Source organism: Ictidomys tridecemlineatus, chromosome Y (genome assembly GCF_052094955.1).
Source record: "Ictidomys tridecemlineatus isolate mIctTri1 chromosome Y, mIctTri1.hap1, whole genome shotgun sequence".
NCBI classification, from domain to species: domain Eukaryota; kingdom Metazoa; phylum Chordata; class Mammalia; order Rodentia; family Sciuridae; genus Ictidomys; species Ictidomys tridecemlineatus.
In genome coordinates this window covers 23,472,532-23,490,625 of record NC_135494.1, presented here as the reverse complement: position 1 = coordinate 23,490,625, position 18,094 = coordinate 23,472,532, and the positions used below count along the sequence as shown (strand labels likewise).

The window sequence follows — 18,094 nt, the reverse complement described above, 5'->3', positions numbered from 1 at the left end:
GACTTACACACACACAAATGTGTATGTGAAAACTAAGGTCTGTATCCTCATTAAACAGAATTGTACCAATGTCAATTTACCAGTTTTATGTTTGTATTATGGCTAACCAGATGTCACCATTGGGGGAGACGGGTTTCACATGATCTACTAATTTTATGACTTTCTATAAATATTATAATTTCAAAATACAGTTTTAATTTTCAAAATAAAATATTTAATTGTTTTTTTTTTTTTTACTTAAGAAGAACAGTGAGTTGCAACATTGGGATGGACCTTAGCAATGATACCTAAGTGAAGAGAGAAAATCACAAAAGGTGATGAGACTGTTTTCATAAAATTAAGATCCATGAAAATAACTCATTGCTACAACCAGGATAAAGTGATAGGAAAAGAAAAGCAGAGGAAACCAGATCGGGCGCGCTGGCTAAAGGGGAAGGCAGGCTGCTGGTCCTGAGAGCTCACCTTCACACTGGTGGCCAGGTCGGCTGTGGAGAGCACCTCCCCGATGACGAGGCCCCGACTGACAAAATTCTTCGTCTTCTCTGCCTGCAAACATGATAGAACCAATGTCAAGGTTTCCTTGTAGTTTGACCTTGAAATCCCCATTATTATAATATGTGCATGTTACATTGGGGGAGGGGGTGCGTTCTGGGGATTGAACTCGGGGGCCCTCCATCACTGAGACACATCCCCAGCCCAATTCTGTGTTTTGTTTAGAGGCAGAGTATCACTGAGTTGCTTAGCATCTTGCTGTTGCTGAGGCTGGCTTTGAACTCAGGCTCTTCCTGCCTCCACCTCCCAAGGCTCTGGGACTACTGGCCTGTGCCACCGCACCTGGCCTGCATGTTACTTTTGCAATAAAACACAATAAAAGTCATTGTTTAAGAAGCAACCCCACACTCCACTGCAGCAAACATTTTCCTCTTGTTTCCATGGAACCATTAGTTTCTGAGAACAAGTATGTAGGGCTCACACACTCTTTTCTTCCATAGAAGCAAGTCCACCGCGCCTGCACTGGTAACAGACACCCCTTACTTGGGCTTTGCTTGGGCTTTGCTTGGCCTTAGCCAGGCTCAGCCCTGGCCTGGCCTGCCAGAGTTCCCTCAGCAGAGCAGGCACCCCAGGATGCACACCCAGGTGACTATGTCCATATGGAAACAGAGGACTGAAAAGGCTGGGGAACATTCTGGACTAAGGTAAAGCAATATTCTTTGCTTTCCTAACCAGAGGCCATTTCTGGGCTTTGAGGCATTAAAACCATGAGGTCCTGGTCCCGCTTCACTGCCCTCTTCTCTTGCACAGTGGGTGAGCTTGCTCCTCTGCCAGCAGGAAATGAGAGGGGCCAAGCCCCCATTGCTGGTACATTTTAACAATTCAGAGGCAACCAGCACTTCCTGAGAAGGGGGAGATGCCATGAATGGACAAACTCTAACTGCCCATTGTTGGAATGAATGCCCTTTGTCCTCATTGACTAGTCCCTCTGAGACCCAGCCACAACACCATACCTGTGTGTATGTACGTCTACTATAGTCATGCACATGTGTGCATACACATATGTTGTGCATCCACATTTACATAAGCATGCATGCCTACCTGTGCGTGTGTTGTAAACATGTACACCTATGTATGTGTGTGCCTGTGGAGACAACTGTGAATGTGTGTGTCTGTTCCTGGGTGTGCACATGTGCCTGTGTGCACAGTGACTCTCTACTATCAGGATAACAGCCAGCCTCCCTGGATGGCTTTGTCTCCACATTGGCATAAGCTCTCTCCCTAAATGCACTCTATATTTCCCCTCCCGTTGGTTTTTATGTTTCTCTCAAGCGTTATTAATTTTATCAAACAGCAACTGTCAAGATTTATGACTCTTATCATGGCTCTGACCCAATGCATCTTGTATTGATTATTTCCTAAAATAACTCCAGGCTGCAGCATATACCATTGCACGATTCCAGCTTGGGCTCACACTGGAGATTCGGTTACTAGTAAATAATACAAAATAACCATTGCAGATATCTGCAGATTTCTCAGAGGGCCCAAGTATCCTTTGTTTCACAGATCCTTATGGCAGTCCTAACCCCAGGTAGGAGATGGAAAAGGTCAGGCTCAAGGAAGCAAGTGACTTGTCTAACCAGTGGCACCTGGCAGGTGACAGAGCCAGGATCAGAAACCAGACTGACCAGGTTCCTCATCCAGATTCCTCCCCACCCCTCACTGTCCTCATCATTAAGTACTCCAGGTGGCTGGGCCTCCTCACAAATCAACTCCAATTTTGCACCACCAACCCTGTACCCAGAGAGCACCTAAGGTCAACCTGCTGGGTGTCCTAGATAACTTCCTGAGGGTCGTCCTCTGCAGCAGACTTTCCTTTGCCTTAAGCCACCTACTCTGCTCAAACTTAAACCCTCAGGAGTGTCTAAGTCTCTCAGAATTGACTGTCTAAGTCTCTCAGAATCGCCAAGAGTTCACAGTTTTCTTCATATTTCATTCTCCTAATGTATACTGTCAATTGTCGAAGTATAATTTTGTCATCAGTGGTATTCAAAACTGTGGTCATTTTTACTCACCAGTATGAAATAAATTGCAAACACATTTGCTGAAGAATCAGCCCAAACTTGGCCATCTTTGAGCATCATAAATTGTTTATGCTGATTACTGATGGGAAATGCCAACAGGAGTGGACTGTTAATTCTGTGATGTTGACCTAAGCATGCATTTGGACTGGTCCATTTTCAAGAAGTCAAACCAGTGTTCCAAACCTGAGACTAGGCTTCATTTGACAGACTGCCTGACTGGTATAGATTTTTTTAAATCATCTCCATACATAATTTCTCTCTTTTCTTCTTTCATTTCTGATTGGCTAGTTGTTCATAATTAAAGAATGTTCAATATTGACAAGTTTCTCTCTCATTGAACTGGCACCACTAACTGAATTACTTATACTTGTCATAATCAATCAATAATCAACCTGTTTTTGTCTGCATCCATTCTTGAAGCATTTCTTTTGTATCAATGCTGCCTTCATTTACACTTGCTACATTCAGTCCAAACCCAATCTCCATGTCATCATGTAAATTGGTAGCAATTTTAAATGATAATAATTCTATAAATATATGGGTAGACTACTCAAGCTTATATTTCATCCAAAATTACAGCCCATGCTATTTATACTTTTGCTTAATAAATTCAGACTCGAACAGAAGGAAGATCAAGTTTTTCCTTAAGTACTGCTCTTCAGAGCACTCAATGTAGCAGAACTCTGTGATTTAGTATTCTGTTACAAAATCTGCAAAAATTTTGGTTTGCTAAACCCCCCGTGTCCCTAAAAGACATATATACTTCCTCAGTGAAAACCAATGTGATTCGGAACTGGTTGGGTGTGGTGATCTGAGCTGCCTTCCTCTGATGTCAGAAGTCCCCGTGGATCCCTTTGGGTGGGCAGCCTGGGTTAAGTGCCCAGCCAAGAGTCCTGAGCAGAGTTTTCTTATCTTCATTTTCTAATATGAGTCTCCAAACTGGCGTACTTGCTTCTCCTAATTTCTGTTTCAATTTTTAGTTATAGCTTTAGTCTTACTGAATCTATGTCCTTTGTGAGAATGATCCTCAAATGATTTTATAAAGAGGAAAAAGAGTAAAATGCACAGATTAGTGGGTTTCAGGATTCACGGGAGGCTCTTGCTTTCTGAGCTCATCATCTCTAACCCTCCACAAGATTCTAAGCCTCGTCTCCTCATGGCCATCTTGTGCCTGGACTATTATAACAGCCTCCCAGCTGGACTCTGCCCCCACCCTGCCCCAAATATCAGGCACTAGGATCTTTCATTATTGTTGTTGTTGTTATTGTAAAATTTTCATCTAGATACAAGCCTTGCTAAATAAATAAACTGCTGATATTTTTCCTATATTGCAGTTGTCTTTTTATTTCTTTAATGATTTCTTTTGATGGGTATCAGCTTTTAATTCTTAATGAAAGTCAATTTGTTACTTTTTGGCTTGTGCATATTTGATGTTTTTCACAGAAGGAGTCTTCTCTAATGGACCTAGCCTGTCCTAAAGTCACAATGACATTTTCCTTTGTTCTTCTACAAATATTGTAATTTTGGAATTTGTGCTTAGGCAGATAATACACCCCAAGTACTATTGTGTATAGTGTGAGGAAGGGATAAAGGGTATCTTTCTGCTACATTTTTTCTATATGCTTAACTAGTTGTTCCAATACCATTTATTACAAAGACATTTCTTACCTCATAGAGACATTAGTTACCCCATAAACTAATCATAAATATTTGAGTTACTTTCAAGGACTCTCCATGTCTGTTCCCTTGATCTCTTTGTCTATCCAAATCAATACCATATACTTTTGAGTCTCTTTGTATTAGGTTTTGAAATCATGTAATGAGAGTCTTCCAACTTTGTCCTGTGTCAGAATTAGTTCAAATATCCTAGGTCCTTTGCATTTCCACAGGTTGTTGGAAAAATCTGTAAATTCTGATGATGGCATTATAGTCGTTTTAAAATCAGCATCATGGTGTGTCTCTTTCCTCCCTCCATCCTCCATGATGAAAATCTCCACTGACCTCATTTGCCATTGCAAGAAATCTAAGCCTGTCAGCGTGGCCTCCACATCTAGCCCTTGTCCTCTGGTGGATTCTGGGCGTCACAGGTAGAGTGTCTCCATGAACAGAGTTCTGGGAGCATTTGGAAGCAAAGGCAGTAGCCATGTTCTTCTCCTGAGGGGCTTGTGACTATTCCAGGAAAACCCAGTACAAGACTAGTAAGAGGTGGCGTTCCTGTGGCTCTAAGGGTCCTTTACATTTTGTAACAACATTTGGAAAATGCTATATGTCAGCAGAGCTGACATATAGCATTTTCCAAATTCTCATCTCAAATTTAATATCTCTTTTCTTAGCAACATATGCTTCCTACAAAATACCTAACTACTTGGGAAACTTTTCTAATTATTAGTGTAATCACAGGATTGATTTGAAAAGCATATAAAGTCATTATTATATTGACAGCATCTAATAGTGAATATATCCTATTGACATAACCAGTTTGATGTGTGAGTTTAGTTTTCTGTTAGTGTGAAACTTACAGCATTTTCTATTAATTTTAATGCCATGAGAAAATGTTGTCCCAGTTATTATTTCCCTTTGTGAAAGATGAATTATGGCTATTTAAGAACTGTTTGGTCAGGCGATGTCACCGGGAGTCACCCAGCACTCATATGTGCCCAAGCACAGTCTGAACATTCACTTGTGACGTGCCTTCACGCCTATCCTCAGCACTTCAAGCTAAGTGCTGTCAGCATACACAATTCACAGAGGAAGAAACTGAGAACTGGAGAAGTGAGAAATGTGCCTCAGGACACAGCCTCTCAGTGAAGGAGCCAGACATAAGCCCTTGTCCAACTGATTCCCAAATCAGAAACCAGAAACCATCACAAAATGGTGAGAAAATTATTCTGTGACCACTCCATTTGGGTGAGAAAACAGATTGCATATGCAATCCTGCTACCAGTTACATTTGGTGTGTGTGTGTGTGTGTGTGTTTGCCTATATGTAGTTTTGACTTTCCTGTAGTGAACAGGTATCACCTTGATAATGAGGAATTTTTCAGCATTTCTCCCAGTGAGGATTTGCTAATCTTGGTATTGTGTCCATCTGTAACTGACACTTCTCCAAATCTCATGGCATCAGTGGGAGGCAGAGAAACAGACTTGGTAACAGGTAAGAACCAAGCTGGTTCCATTGCCAGGAACTGGGGGAAATAGCACTGAAGTGCTTCAGGGCCGGAGGCCCAGGACTCGTACCTGCTTCTCTATGCCTGATTCTCCCTGCCTGTTCAGTGGCCCTGGTGGGAGGTTCTCAGGTCAGGTGCCCGTGCCCAAGCTTTATCCTTTGGCAGGGAGGGAGCCACTGGGAACCACCAATGGTATCCACATGCCATGTTTGGATGGCCATAAATGACAACACCTTGTCCTCACCCTTGAAGTCAGACTGGCCTCTCCCCAGGTACCATGATTAGGGCAACCTCCTCCATCACACACACGAGGTCGCCACTGAGCTCTGAGCAGCCTGCTGTGCTCAGTGTCCACCTGACTGGCCTCGCTAGGCTGTCTTTGACCTTTCCTTGGCCATCACCCTGTGGCAGATTTGTACCAGCCCTGGCATAGCAAATCCTAGACCCTTGGAAACAGGGATGGTATCCTATTTATCTCAAGTTGGAGGCCTCTGCTCTTTCTGCACCTCAACAGAAGGCCAGGCAGGGTAGATCTTGGCCACCCAGGTCTGCGCAGATCTGGTTTGAATCCTGCCCTACTCCCTTGCTCTTTAGCTCTTGCTCTTGAGCTACTTCTCTCTCTAGGCACTACCTGGGCCTGGAAACTGGAGGGTCACATTTACTTGTGGATTTACCAGGGGATTTAGTGAGATACTGGGTGCCAAATGCCTGCCATCCCTGTTTTACTTCTCTGGCTCCTTCCCAGTCTCCTCTCTGGTCCTTCTCACCACCAGACAAGCTCAGTCCTCAAGCCTCCTCTCCTCCATCACCACACATGCCTTGGGGACCCACCCAGCCTCACAGCTCTAACTCACCTCTATGCCCTTGACCTCCCACGCTCCTCAAGCTGTTTGTTGGTCACATCCCAAAGCTAACTCCTGACTTAACCTCAGATCTGCTTGGATGGCTGCCGTAGTCTGGCTGGGCACAAATAACCGGGAGGTCACCAGCCACTTGTAGGTTCAAACAGGAACTAACTTTATTCGAGAACTCAACGGGAACTCAACGGGGATTCCGTGAGAACTCAATGGGAACTCCATGAGAACTCAAAAGTAGCGGACACCCCAGGTAGCAGGAGCCGCTTTATTGCCGGACAGCAGAGGTTTATATACACAACTGAATACACAGCTTGTTTCAATTTAGCATCATCAGTTACAGCAATCAATCATTATCTTAATAATTATACACAGCTTAACTTAATTATCATCATCTTAATGGCTCGCTGGTGCTACCCCTCAACCACTCCTTCTGGCAAAATGCCAGGCACCATCTTGACTTGGTTGTGGCTCTCAACAGATGGCCCCACTTTGGTGGACAATACCCTCTCCTTCTAGTTGCTCTGACAAAACACCACAGAACCAGCGTGCCGTTCTTCTCTCCCACTCTCTCACATCCATCACTCAACAGATCCCACTGCTTTTCCTTCAGCAGCCTCTAACTCAGCCACGTCCATCACCCTGACTGGCCAGTCTGGTCCCAGCCAGTACCACCTTGGTCCTAGGTGACTGAAAAACCCTCTCAACTCATCTTTGTGTGCAGACCTGCTCTCATAGAGTCAGCAGAAGCCAGGGGATCCTGGAGAAATGTCAAATCATATCCTGCTCCACCGGGTCCCTCCAAGCCTCCCATTTCAGCCACTTCAAAGAAACCTCTTATAAAGCACCTCAAGTTCCAGCTCCCCACCACCTCCCAGGTCCATCACCCCCTACTCTGCTCCCACCACAGTGCCCTGTTGCTCCATTAACAAGCCCAGGACCCTCCCGCCTGCCCTCAGGCCCTCGTATCTGTTGTTCCCTCCGCCTGGATGCTATTCCCATGACACCCACCTAGTTCACTCCCCATCCCCTTAGGCATCTTCACCTAACCATGGAGCACCTCCGTCTCTCCAACTCTCCCAGCACCTCTAGATTCTTGATTTTTTAAAAATGTTTTCAACATATACATAACATAAAATTTATTATTTCCATCTATTGTTTTCAGTTCCAGGAATTAAACCCAGAAGGGACAGAATTCTACCACTGAGCTACGACCCCAGCCCTTTTTTTTTTTTTAAAGACAGGGTCTTGCTAAGTTGTTGAGACTGGCCTTCAACATGCAATCCTCCTGCCTTAGCCTCCTGAGTAGTTGGGATTACAGGTGTGTACCACACTCCACTTATTTCAACCATTTTGAGCATACAGTTCTGTGGTGCTAAGTACACCATGAACTTTTTCATCTTCCCACACTGAAACTCTGCACCCATTAAACAATAACTCTCCATTCTCATTTCCCCTCAGAACCTGGAAATGGCCTCTCTGTTTTCTATCCCATGAATTTGACGACTGTAGATATTTCAAACAGATAGAATCCTACAGCATTCGTCCTCTTGTGACTAGCTTATTGCCCTTAGTATATGGTCTTCAAGATTCATCCATGTTGTAGCAGGCATCAAATTTTTCTTCTTCTTTAGGCCAAACAATGTCCACTGTAGGTCTGTATATACACCATATTCAGTTCATCCATGCATCTGTTGATAGACAATTCTGTTGTTTCCATCTTTGGGCCATTGTGAATAATGCTACTGTTAACATGGTAATACAAATATCTGTTTGAGTCCCTAATTTTATTCTTTGGGATATGTACCAATAAATGGAATGTCTAGGTCATCAGCAATTCTGCGTTTAATTGTTTAAGGAAATGCCACATTGTCTTGCCCAGAGGCTACACTGTTTATAGTTCCACCAAGGCACTGGCAATGTGCCAGGGTGCCAGTTAGCCACATCCTCTCCAACCCTTGCTGGCCGCTGCTGCTGCTGCTATTGCTTCCTTACACTACCGTCCTAATGGGGGTGGGTGGTATCTCCTCGTGGTCATCATTTCTATTTCCCTAATGATCTGTGATGTTGAGCACTGTTTCGTGTGTTTATTGGTCGTTTGTACATCTGCCCTGCAGGAATCTCTCTTCAAGTCCTTTGACTGTTTTTAAATCTGGTTATTTATTGTTGTTGCCCTTGTTGAGTTGTAGTGGTTCTTCAATATACTCCAGACATCAATCCTTTATGGGATGTCTGATTTGCAAACATTGTCTTTTCACTCTGTTAGACTGTTTTGTGTGACTATCACACAATACCGGAGCCTGGGTAATTCATTAAGAACAGAGACTTAGTTATTACCGTACTGGAGACTGGGAGGCCCAAAGTTCAAGGGTTCACATCAAGAAAACATCTTCTTGCTGTATCATCCCATGGTGGAAGGTGGAAGGCAGAAGGACAAAAGAGCACGTGGGATGTGGAGGTAGCCAAACTCATTTTATCCAGAACCCACTGACTGCCTTAACCCACTTAAGCATTATGCTGGGGCTTAAGTTTCCAACACATGAACTTTGAGGATACATTCAAACCACGGCCCCTTTGACACACAAGTTTCTAACTATAAGGTAGTCCAATTCATTTTTTAGACAAATGTTTATTAAATTTTTTCTAAAATTGTTTAAAATAAGTTTATCTTTAAAAACATGTTTTTGTTTCTATCAAAGAAACCACTGCCACACCCAATGGGTTTTTTTGTAATAATTTATTAGCTTTAGTCTAACATTTAAGTCTTTAATATATTATTTTTTGTTTTGGTTGTCAATGGACCTTTATTTTTATTTATTTATATGTGATGTTGAGAATCGAACCCAGTGCCTCACATATGCTAGGCAAGTGTGCTACCACTGAACCACAACCTTAGCCCACATAATCTATTTTTTAAATATTTACTTTTTAGTTATAGGTGAACACAATATCTTTATTTTTATTCTATGTGTTGCTGAAGATCAAACCCAGTGCCTCACGAATGCTAGGCAAGCACTCCATCTCTGAGCCCCAGCCCCAGCCCAAATCTTTAATCTATTTTAAGTTAATTTTCATATATGGAGCATACACCATTACAATTGTCCCAGCACCATTTGTTGATAATATTTCCTTTCTTTATTGAATGGTCTTGGCACCCTTCTCAGAAGTGATCAACCACATATGTAAGGCTTTCTTTCTGGTGTTCTTTAACTATTCCATTGTTCTATATTTTTGTGTTTGTGTCAGTACCTTATTGTTTCAATTACTATAGCTTTGTAGTAAGTTTTGGAGGTTCCACTATTTGAAGTGTGGAACCTCTAAATTGTTTTTCTTTTTGAGGACTGTTTTGTTTCTTCAGGGTCCCTTAAGATTCCAGAAGAATTTTAGAATTTAGGATGGATTTTTCTATTTCTGGAAAAAAAATATTGCACTGACTCTGTTGTTTACAGACATCTTAACAATAGTATCTTCTAATCTATGAACATGGGATGCCTCTCTATTTGTTTGTGTCTTGTTCAATTACTTCACCAATATTTTATAGTTCTCAATATATAAGGCTTTCTTCTCGTTTGTTAAGTTTGTCCCTCGGTATTTTATTCTTTTTGAGCTACTATAAATATAATTGTTTTCAGTTTCCTTTCAATAGTTCATCATTAGTACATAGAAATTCAACTTATTTCTGTATGTTGATTTTTATCCTGCGCGTTTCATGAATTCATTTATTAGTTCTAGAAGGGTCTTTTTTTTGAATTATTGGGCTCTTCTATATATAAGAACATATATCATCTGACAACAGAGAAAACTTACTTTATTCTTTCTAATTTATTATATTTGATTTTTATCTACAGTATATATCACTGATATGCCATAAATGTATTGTTTATTAGTTTATTGTCTGTCTCTTCCCCCACAAAAATGTAAGTTCCACAAGGACAGGTATATTTGCCTGCATTTTTCAGTGTCCTTTGAACAATGCCTGACTCATGTAAGAGCTCAATAAATATTTGTAAAATTAATGAATCGCTTCACCTGGCACATAGAAAGGACATAGAGGATGATAAGCAAATGATATTATTGACATAATATTTCACTGCAAGAGTGATAATTAAGCCTTAAAAATAAAATATTTAATTGTGCAGAATAATTGCAGTGTCAAAGAATAAATAACACCACGATTCCAGCTGCACTGGAGTCTTTGGGAAGGTCCTAAATCACTCCTCACTCCTTGGTGTGCCCTTTTAAGTAATCTCTTTGGCCATCACACATGACAACACAGTTTGGTTGCCAATCTACACAGAGGGACTTCTATAAACAGGCCACTCCATCCTGTCATCTCCACTCAAATCCTTCAAGTATCCCATGGGGACAGGGCTGGCCTGGCCAGAGTCATGGCCAAGTGGCCAATGTCCAAGTTTTTAGAGCTGGAGCTGGGACAGAGACTCCTGCCAAAGGCAGCAAATAGGACCAAGATCTAGGGCAGCCTGTCACAGCCCACTAGGAAAAGTCTGGGTTCCAGGACAAACAGAAGCCAGAGGGCCAAGGAGGAAGCCAAGGCCAGGGCGACAGAGCCAAGAGCTGAGTAAGCAGGTCAAGACCAGAACGGGGCTCAGGTTGGGAGGAGGTGTGCATGGCCAGGTCTGCAGGGTCAGCGGGGGCTAGCGCTGGTATCTGTGAGCAATAGGGTGGGGGCTGGTGGGACAGGCTGCCATGAATGACCAGTGACAGACAGGTGTCCTCAGACTCGTGGCATGTTTCCTGATCAGCTAAATTTCTGCAATACAACGAAAGCTCAAATTTAAATGGTTCCTGGGAAAAGTTATTTCTTTTCTCAGAGATTAATCAGGAAAGCTTTTGGTGGTAAGCTGACCTTAGAATATTATTCCACCTTTGATCTGATCACCTACCTGATGCCTCTTTAAATATCTAAGTATTAAAAAAAATTCTGAGATTATATAAAATTCTGTTCAAATATAGATAATTACAATAAGTATAATACACACACACACACACACACACCAATCTTCTGCTAATTCCCCTCCAAGTTGTTGAGACTGAACTTCCTGAGGAAAATGCAGATGATTTAGATCAACAGTGCTCACATTTTATGGTCCTTGGATCCCTTTACACTTAAAAACTACTGAAAATTCCAATGGGACTTTTTTTTTTGCAGATTATATTTAGCAATTTACCAAATTAGTAATTAAAACTGAGAATTTTTAACTTATTTATTAATTTTTAAACTAACAATAAATCAATTATATGTTAATATAAATGGCATAATTTTTATAAAAAATAACCATAATTTCAAAAAAGACTCAATGAAAGGATGGTAGCATTTTACATTTTTTGCTAATTTTTTAAAGATCCAACCCAAAATAAGATAGCTAGACTCTCATATCTGCTTTTGCACTCAGTTTCTTGTGATATGTTGCTTTGTTTGAAGTTTATGATAAAAATACAGTGTCACATACGTATACTGTATTTGGACATCTACTTTTCTTTCTTTCTTTCTTTCTTTTTTTTTTCTTTGGCACTGGGAATTTAACCCAGAAAAACTTTACCACTGAGCTATATCCACAGTCCTTTTTATTTTTTTATTTTGTTCAAGTTGGCTTCAAACTTACTATCCTCCTCCCTCAGCCTCCAGAGTCTCTTGGATTACAGGCATGCACCATGCCCAGCTAGACATCTACTTTTCAAGAAAGGACACCCAGGGCCCTCAGACTATACTTTGAGAATCACTGGTTTAGGTAACGATATCATGCCCCCAGCCATGTGGCTCATGGGTGTGTGGAAGATCAGCACTCAGAAAAGGAGAGGAGATGGTTGTGGGGGTGGGGACTTCACTGCTCACATATCTCTTCCTAACTCTTTCTACACTTGGCCAAGAGCAAGCTGACCTCAACTGGGTCCCTTGACTGGAAAGAAATGTTGACATGTCCTCCAAAAGCTCCTGTGTGAGACTATGCAGGAATGTTCAGAGGTGAAATGATTAGATCATGAGACTGGTGATCTAATCGATGGATTAATGGATTATTGGGTGGTGACTATAGGCAGACAGGTTGTGACTGGAGGAAGTAGGTCAATGGGGGCATGACCTTGGGGATTATATTGTCCCTGGACCCTTGCACTAAAAGCTCTTTCTATGTCCTGCCTGTCTCAAACTGAGTGACTTTCCTCTACCACAACCTTCTGCCAACCTTCCCACCTCAACCCAAAGGTATGGAGTCAGCCTACCATGGACTGAATCTCTAAAACCATGAGCCAAAAGAATCTTTTCCTCCTCTCAATTTTTCATGTCAGGTATGTTAGTCTTAGCAGCACAAAGCTGAATAAAACAGAAACAAAGCACAGCAGTACTCAACCCCCAATACATACTGGATCATCTGGCAGATGAAAATGCTGATTTGATTGGCCTGAGCAAAAGCCTACATACAACAGGATATGCAAAAGCTCCCCAGGGGTCTCCAACACACAGCAAGGGGTGAACTCCACCAGACAGAAGCTGGCTCAGAAAGCAGACTACCTGGGCTTGAACCTGGGCTCTATTAGTTACATATACAACCCACTAGTTATATAACCAAGCTGGGGCCAGCCGTTCAGCTCTGGTTACCTACCTGTAAAACAGGAATACTATGAGGGATGTGGTGTAGTCACAGAAATCATCCCTTTAAAGCTCTTAGCACTGCGACTGGCACAATGTAGGTGCTCAGTAAGCTTCAGGATGATGGTTACAGTGATGACTGAGGTAGATCTCAGCCTCTTTCAGCTTCCAGGGACAGGTATTCCTGGGAATACTGCCCACACAAGGCTCTCCAGGCAGGAGTCCCAGCTCCTGCCCCAGCACTGTCACACAAAGCGGACAACCAACCTAGTCTATCTCCTTATCTGGACACCGGGAATCACAACTCTGCCCCCTTCCCGCCCCCAAGACCCAATCTTGGAATCCTGAGGGGAACGAGAGAGCTCTTGGCTGATGTGCACAAAGGTGAGGTCACTACAAACAGGTGCAGGAGGAGCCGGATGGAGTGCACCGGCTGTTCACACTGCGTGCGTGTCGTGCATACGTGTCTGAGTGCGCACGTGTTTTTCTCTTTATGTTTATTGGAACATCCCAAATCCATTACAGATGGTCAGAGGGGAGAACACAGAGTGGAAATATTTTAATGGCTTATTCTTGGCCTGTGAACTGTCCATAGAGACCTGGAACAAATGAAGCTCCCTCCTCATCTGTGCCTGAGAACGTCATCCTCCTACATCACACGGCGCCTCCGCCTCGGAGCGCATCGGCTCACCCACAAAAATTAATTTGAAACGGGGGCCAGGGAGAGAGGGGAGGGCCTGGCTCTCTCTCTGGACAGCTATGACTCCATGGTTTTATTAAGAGGCGGGATGAATCATGGAACACTTCTAGAATTACTGGACGTGGACAGCTCCTCCAGCTGTTAATGGGGTGGAATTTGAGAGCCTTCGAACACAGATGTGCTGCTGAGTTCTCTGACATCCTCACGATGCGACGAGCCTGCTGTGCTGACGGCCGGTGGAGTTCCTTCGGGTTCACTGGCTCTTGAGAATTCGCATGGAGAAAGGTGCCAAATCTGCGAGGTAACTAACAGAAGGGGACCGGAGGGCCACCTAGAGCCCATCCTGCGCCTGCTCAAGGAACTGTGCCCAATCGCTGAGGACAGAAATGATCCAGGCCGCTTAGACCACTAGGGGAGCCATGAAAACAGGAGGATAATTGGCTTCAGGGCTCAACACGCTTCAGGGGCGGGATTACAAAAACTAATCGTCCATATTAGGCAGGTCAGGCTTGCAGCAAATAGCAAGCCTCATTAAGGGGTCCCGGCTCTGAGTGCTGACATGAACTTGAGCCGCGGACATGTAGGGCTGGTTAAAGAAGCAGGAGCCTGGCCTTGTGCCAAGAGCTCACCCACCAGCCCGGCTCCCAACGCCTGGGCAGGCTGGACTCAGAGAACGTGCTGGAAGCAGAGAGGGCCGGATTTTTCCTTCTAGTCTCGGTTTCATTCACAGCTACATGTGTACATTCCTGCAAGAGGTGATTAGGTGGCTTGAAAATCTTTGCCAATCTGCTTGGTGTGAAAGGATATTTTAGGCTCTGCAAGCTTGCCTTACTCTTGTCATGTGGGGGGCTCTTCTGCCAGGTGGACGTCCTTGTAGGCTTTTCAGGGGTGATGCCATAGTCCCCTGCCAGCCTCAAGGTGGCTAGGACATTTCAAGAGCAGGCTCATTAGGGGGTCTATTCTCAGGTGGATCCCAGACACCCCCCTCCCCCGCCCAACTCTGATCTACACTCCACAAAGAAGGGTCTCCTGGGAACACCAGAATGGGGAGGAGCCACCCTTGATCCTCTGACTCTCCCTCCACCTGGCATGAAGGGGCCTGGGTCACTGATGGATGGCGGTGGCTCCGGGACATCATCTATGCCACAGTCCACCCTCATTCTGGCCCCTCCCAATGAGACGCTGCCCCAGGAGCTTCAGTACTTTCTCCTTATGAAAAGGGGTATGTGGAGGAAGCCGCAAAACGGAATAAAATGGAAATGGACTTAAAACCTCACTAAAATAGATGGCTCCTAGAGCCTCATAAAGGAAACCTTCAATCAGCATCTTCTTTCCTTCTTTCTTTATCCTGAGGCTAAAATTAGCTAAAATAATATCACTGAATTTAGAATGCAATTTTTAGACAAACTTTGGACACTTCCAATTAAAAGCCTCTAAAATGATTATTTCTATTTATCAGCTATTTAGACTTTATGCCTAAAATGACATGGATTTTGTGAACAAATATTTCATTACTTCTGCTGATTCTCCTGTTCCCCAGCCTGTGAGCTTAAAGAAGTGGACATGGGGACCTAGGGAAGGGGTAAGTGAGGTTCATAGGGAGCAGGGAAGAGAAGGGGTCTGAAGAAGTTGCCCCCTACCCAGTGGCCTGGTCTGTCAGCATGCCCCAGAACAAGGTAAATGAGCTTGCATACATCGCAAAAGCAAACCAAATAAAATCTCTCTCTTTCACACACACACACACACACACACACACACACACACACACACACACACAAGCGCGCACGCCACACCACCACAGAAAATTAACAAGGACACTCACCTGTTCCTGAAATGCACGTTTTATCAGTGGATGACCCAGGATAAACTTCACTCTCTGAACTGTCAGAGCTCTCATCTCATCCAAACTCAAACCATACCTATGCAGAACAGAAACCACGTGGTTAGGACATGGCACTGCTGAGCAGAGCCTGCAGTATCCCCTGTTGGACGCTGTGTACACTGTGTGTGTGATGCAGACTGTAGAGTCAGCAAATGGCATCAACTGGAAAAGGAAAAGGGAGCATTTCCTGACACGACCATCTCAAAATAAGTCTGCAGCTCCTCCCCTCTGCAGGCCTTTAAAGATTTCAGACACATGATAAGTCTGTGATGGCCCAAGAGCAGCGTTTGTGAAGATGGGGATGTGGGTGATCTGCTGTGGTTGCCATAAGGAAAGTTGCTCAGTGCAGACTTAGAAAGACCCTCCTGGACCGCCACACCATGGAACTAACTCCAGAGTACCCCTGAGGCTCCTCTTGTCTCTTGCTGCTCCCAGATGACCACGGGGCAATGCTCTCAGTCATCCACCTCTGCCCAGCAGGCAAGCCCTGCTCAGGACGCCCGCTGGTCCAGGGAGACCTCGTCATAACGGTGGTAAAGGCTTGGGCTGTGTTGTACTGAGGCTGTCCCAGCTCCACCTGGTCCCTGTCACTCCCTTCACAGCCACCACTCTGCTGTCTGCAACCTGGAGCCTCTCCCCACCCATCCAGTCCCTCCCCTTCACCCCTGACAAGTGTTTTCCCCCATAAGTCTCTCGCACACATGGATGTCTACTTTTCAATGAACCTAAATTCACCAGGGAGGAGATGTCCCATCTCTGCCATCTAAAATGTTTCCATCCAAAGCAGACTCCAAGCCTGGAAGAACCTCACTCCAGTGTGAGTACTGGCTCTGTCACTAATTGTGTGATGCTCATACTGAGAATAATTAGACATTTGAATATTCTGACCAAGATTCTCAGACAACCATCTTTTTTTTTAATTGATTGTTCAAAACATTACAGAGCTCATGATATATCATCTTTCATACATTTGACTCAATTGGGTTTTGAACTCCCATTTTTACCTCAAATACAGATTGCAGAATCACCTCTGTTACATACTCACATTTTTACATAATGGCATATTAGTGACTGTTGTTTTCTGCTACCTTTCCTATCCCCTACTATCCCCCCTCCCCTCCCCTCTCCTCCCATCTTCCCTCTCTACCTCCTCTGCTGTTGTCCAATTCTCTCCCGTTTTTCCCTCCCCCTTGCCCCTCATAACCTCTTATAATTTTGTGTATCATTGAAGGTCTCCTACCATTTCCATATGCTCCCTTTCTCTCCTCCCATTCGTCTTTGTTTACTGTTAGTCTTTTCCTCATGCTCTTCCTTCCTGTTCTGTTCTTAGTGGCTCTCTTTATATCAAAGAAGACATTTGGCATTTGTTTTTTTAGGGCTTGGCTAGCTTCACTTAGCATAATCTGCTCTAATGCCATCCATTTCTCTGCAAATTCCATGATTTTGTCATTTCTTAGTGCTGCATAATACTCCATTGTGTATAGATGCCACATTTTTTTTATCCATTCATCTACTGAAGGGCATCTAGGTTGGTTCCACAGTCTAGCTATTGTGAATTGTGCCGCTATAATCATTGATGTGGCCGTATCCCTATAGTGCGCTCTTTTAAGGTCCTCAGGGAATAGTCCGAGAAGGGCGATAGCTAGGTCAAATGGTGGATCCATTCCCAGCTTTCCCAGGAATCTCCATACTGCTTTCCAAATTGGCCTCACCATTTTGCAGTCCCACCAGCAGTGTGCAAGTGTACCCTTTTCCCCACATCCTCGACAATACTTATTGTTGTTTGACTTCATAATGGCTGCCAATCTTACTGGAGTGAGATGGTATCTTAGGGTGGTTTTGATTTGCATTTCTCTGATTGCTAGAGATGGTGAGCATTTTTTCATGTACTTGTTGATTGATTGTATGTCCTCCTCTGAGAAGTGTCTGTTCAGGTCCTTGGCCCATTTGTTGATTGGGTTATTTGTTATCTTATTGTTTAATTTTTTTGAGTTCTTTGTACATTCTGGATATTAGGGCTCTATCTGAGGTGTGGGGGGTAAAAATTTGTTCCCAGGATGTAGGCTCTCTATTTATCTCTTTTATTGTTTCTCTTGCTGAGAAAAAACTTTTTAGTTTAAGTAAGTCCCATTTGTTTATTCTTGTTATTAACTCTTAGGCTATGGGCGTCCTATTAAGGAATTTGGAGCCCGACCCCACAATATGTAGATCGTAGCCAACTTTTTCTTCTATCAGACGCAGTGTCTCTGATTTGATATCTAGCTCCTTGATCCATTTTGAGTTAACTTTTGTGGATGGCAAGAGAAAGGGAT

At 43.6% G+C, this 18,094-nt stretch overlaps 1 protein-coding gene across 1 annotated transcript in view; it reads right to left on the bottom strand.

The window, feature by feature from the left end:
- LOC144371894 (acyl-coenzyme A oxidase-like protein) overlaps nt 1–18,094 on the bottom strand; it is a 235,194-nt gene that overhangs the window by 191,627 nt on the left and 25,473 nt on the right. The window contains exons 2-3 of the mRNA XM_078035198.1: nt 15,723–15,819; nt 463–546 (exon numbers count right to left, since the gene is read on the bottom strand). Of these exons, the coding sequence (XP_077891324.1) occupies nt 463–546; nt 15,723–15,819 (181 nt within the window). The remainder of the gene's footprint in view (nt 1–462; nt 547–15,722; nt 15,820–18,094) is intronic.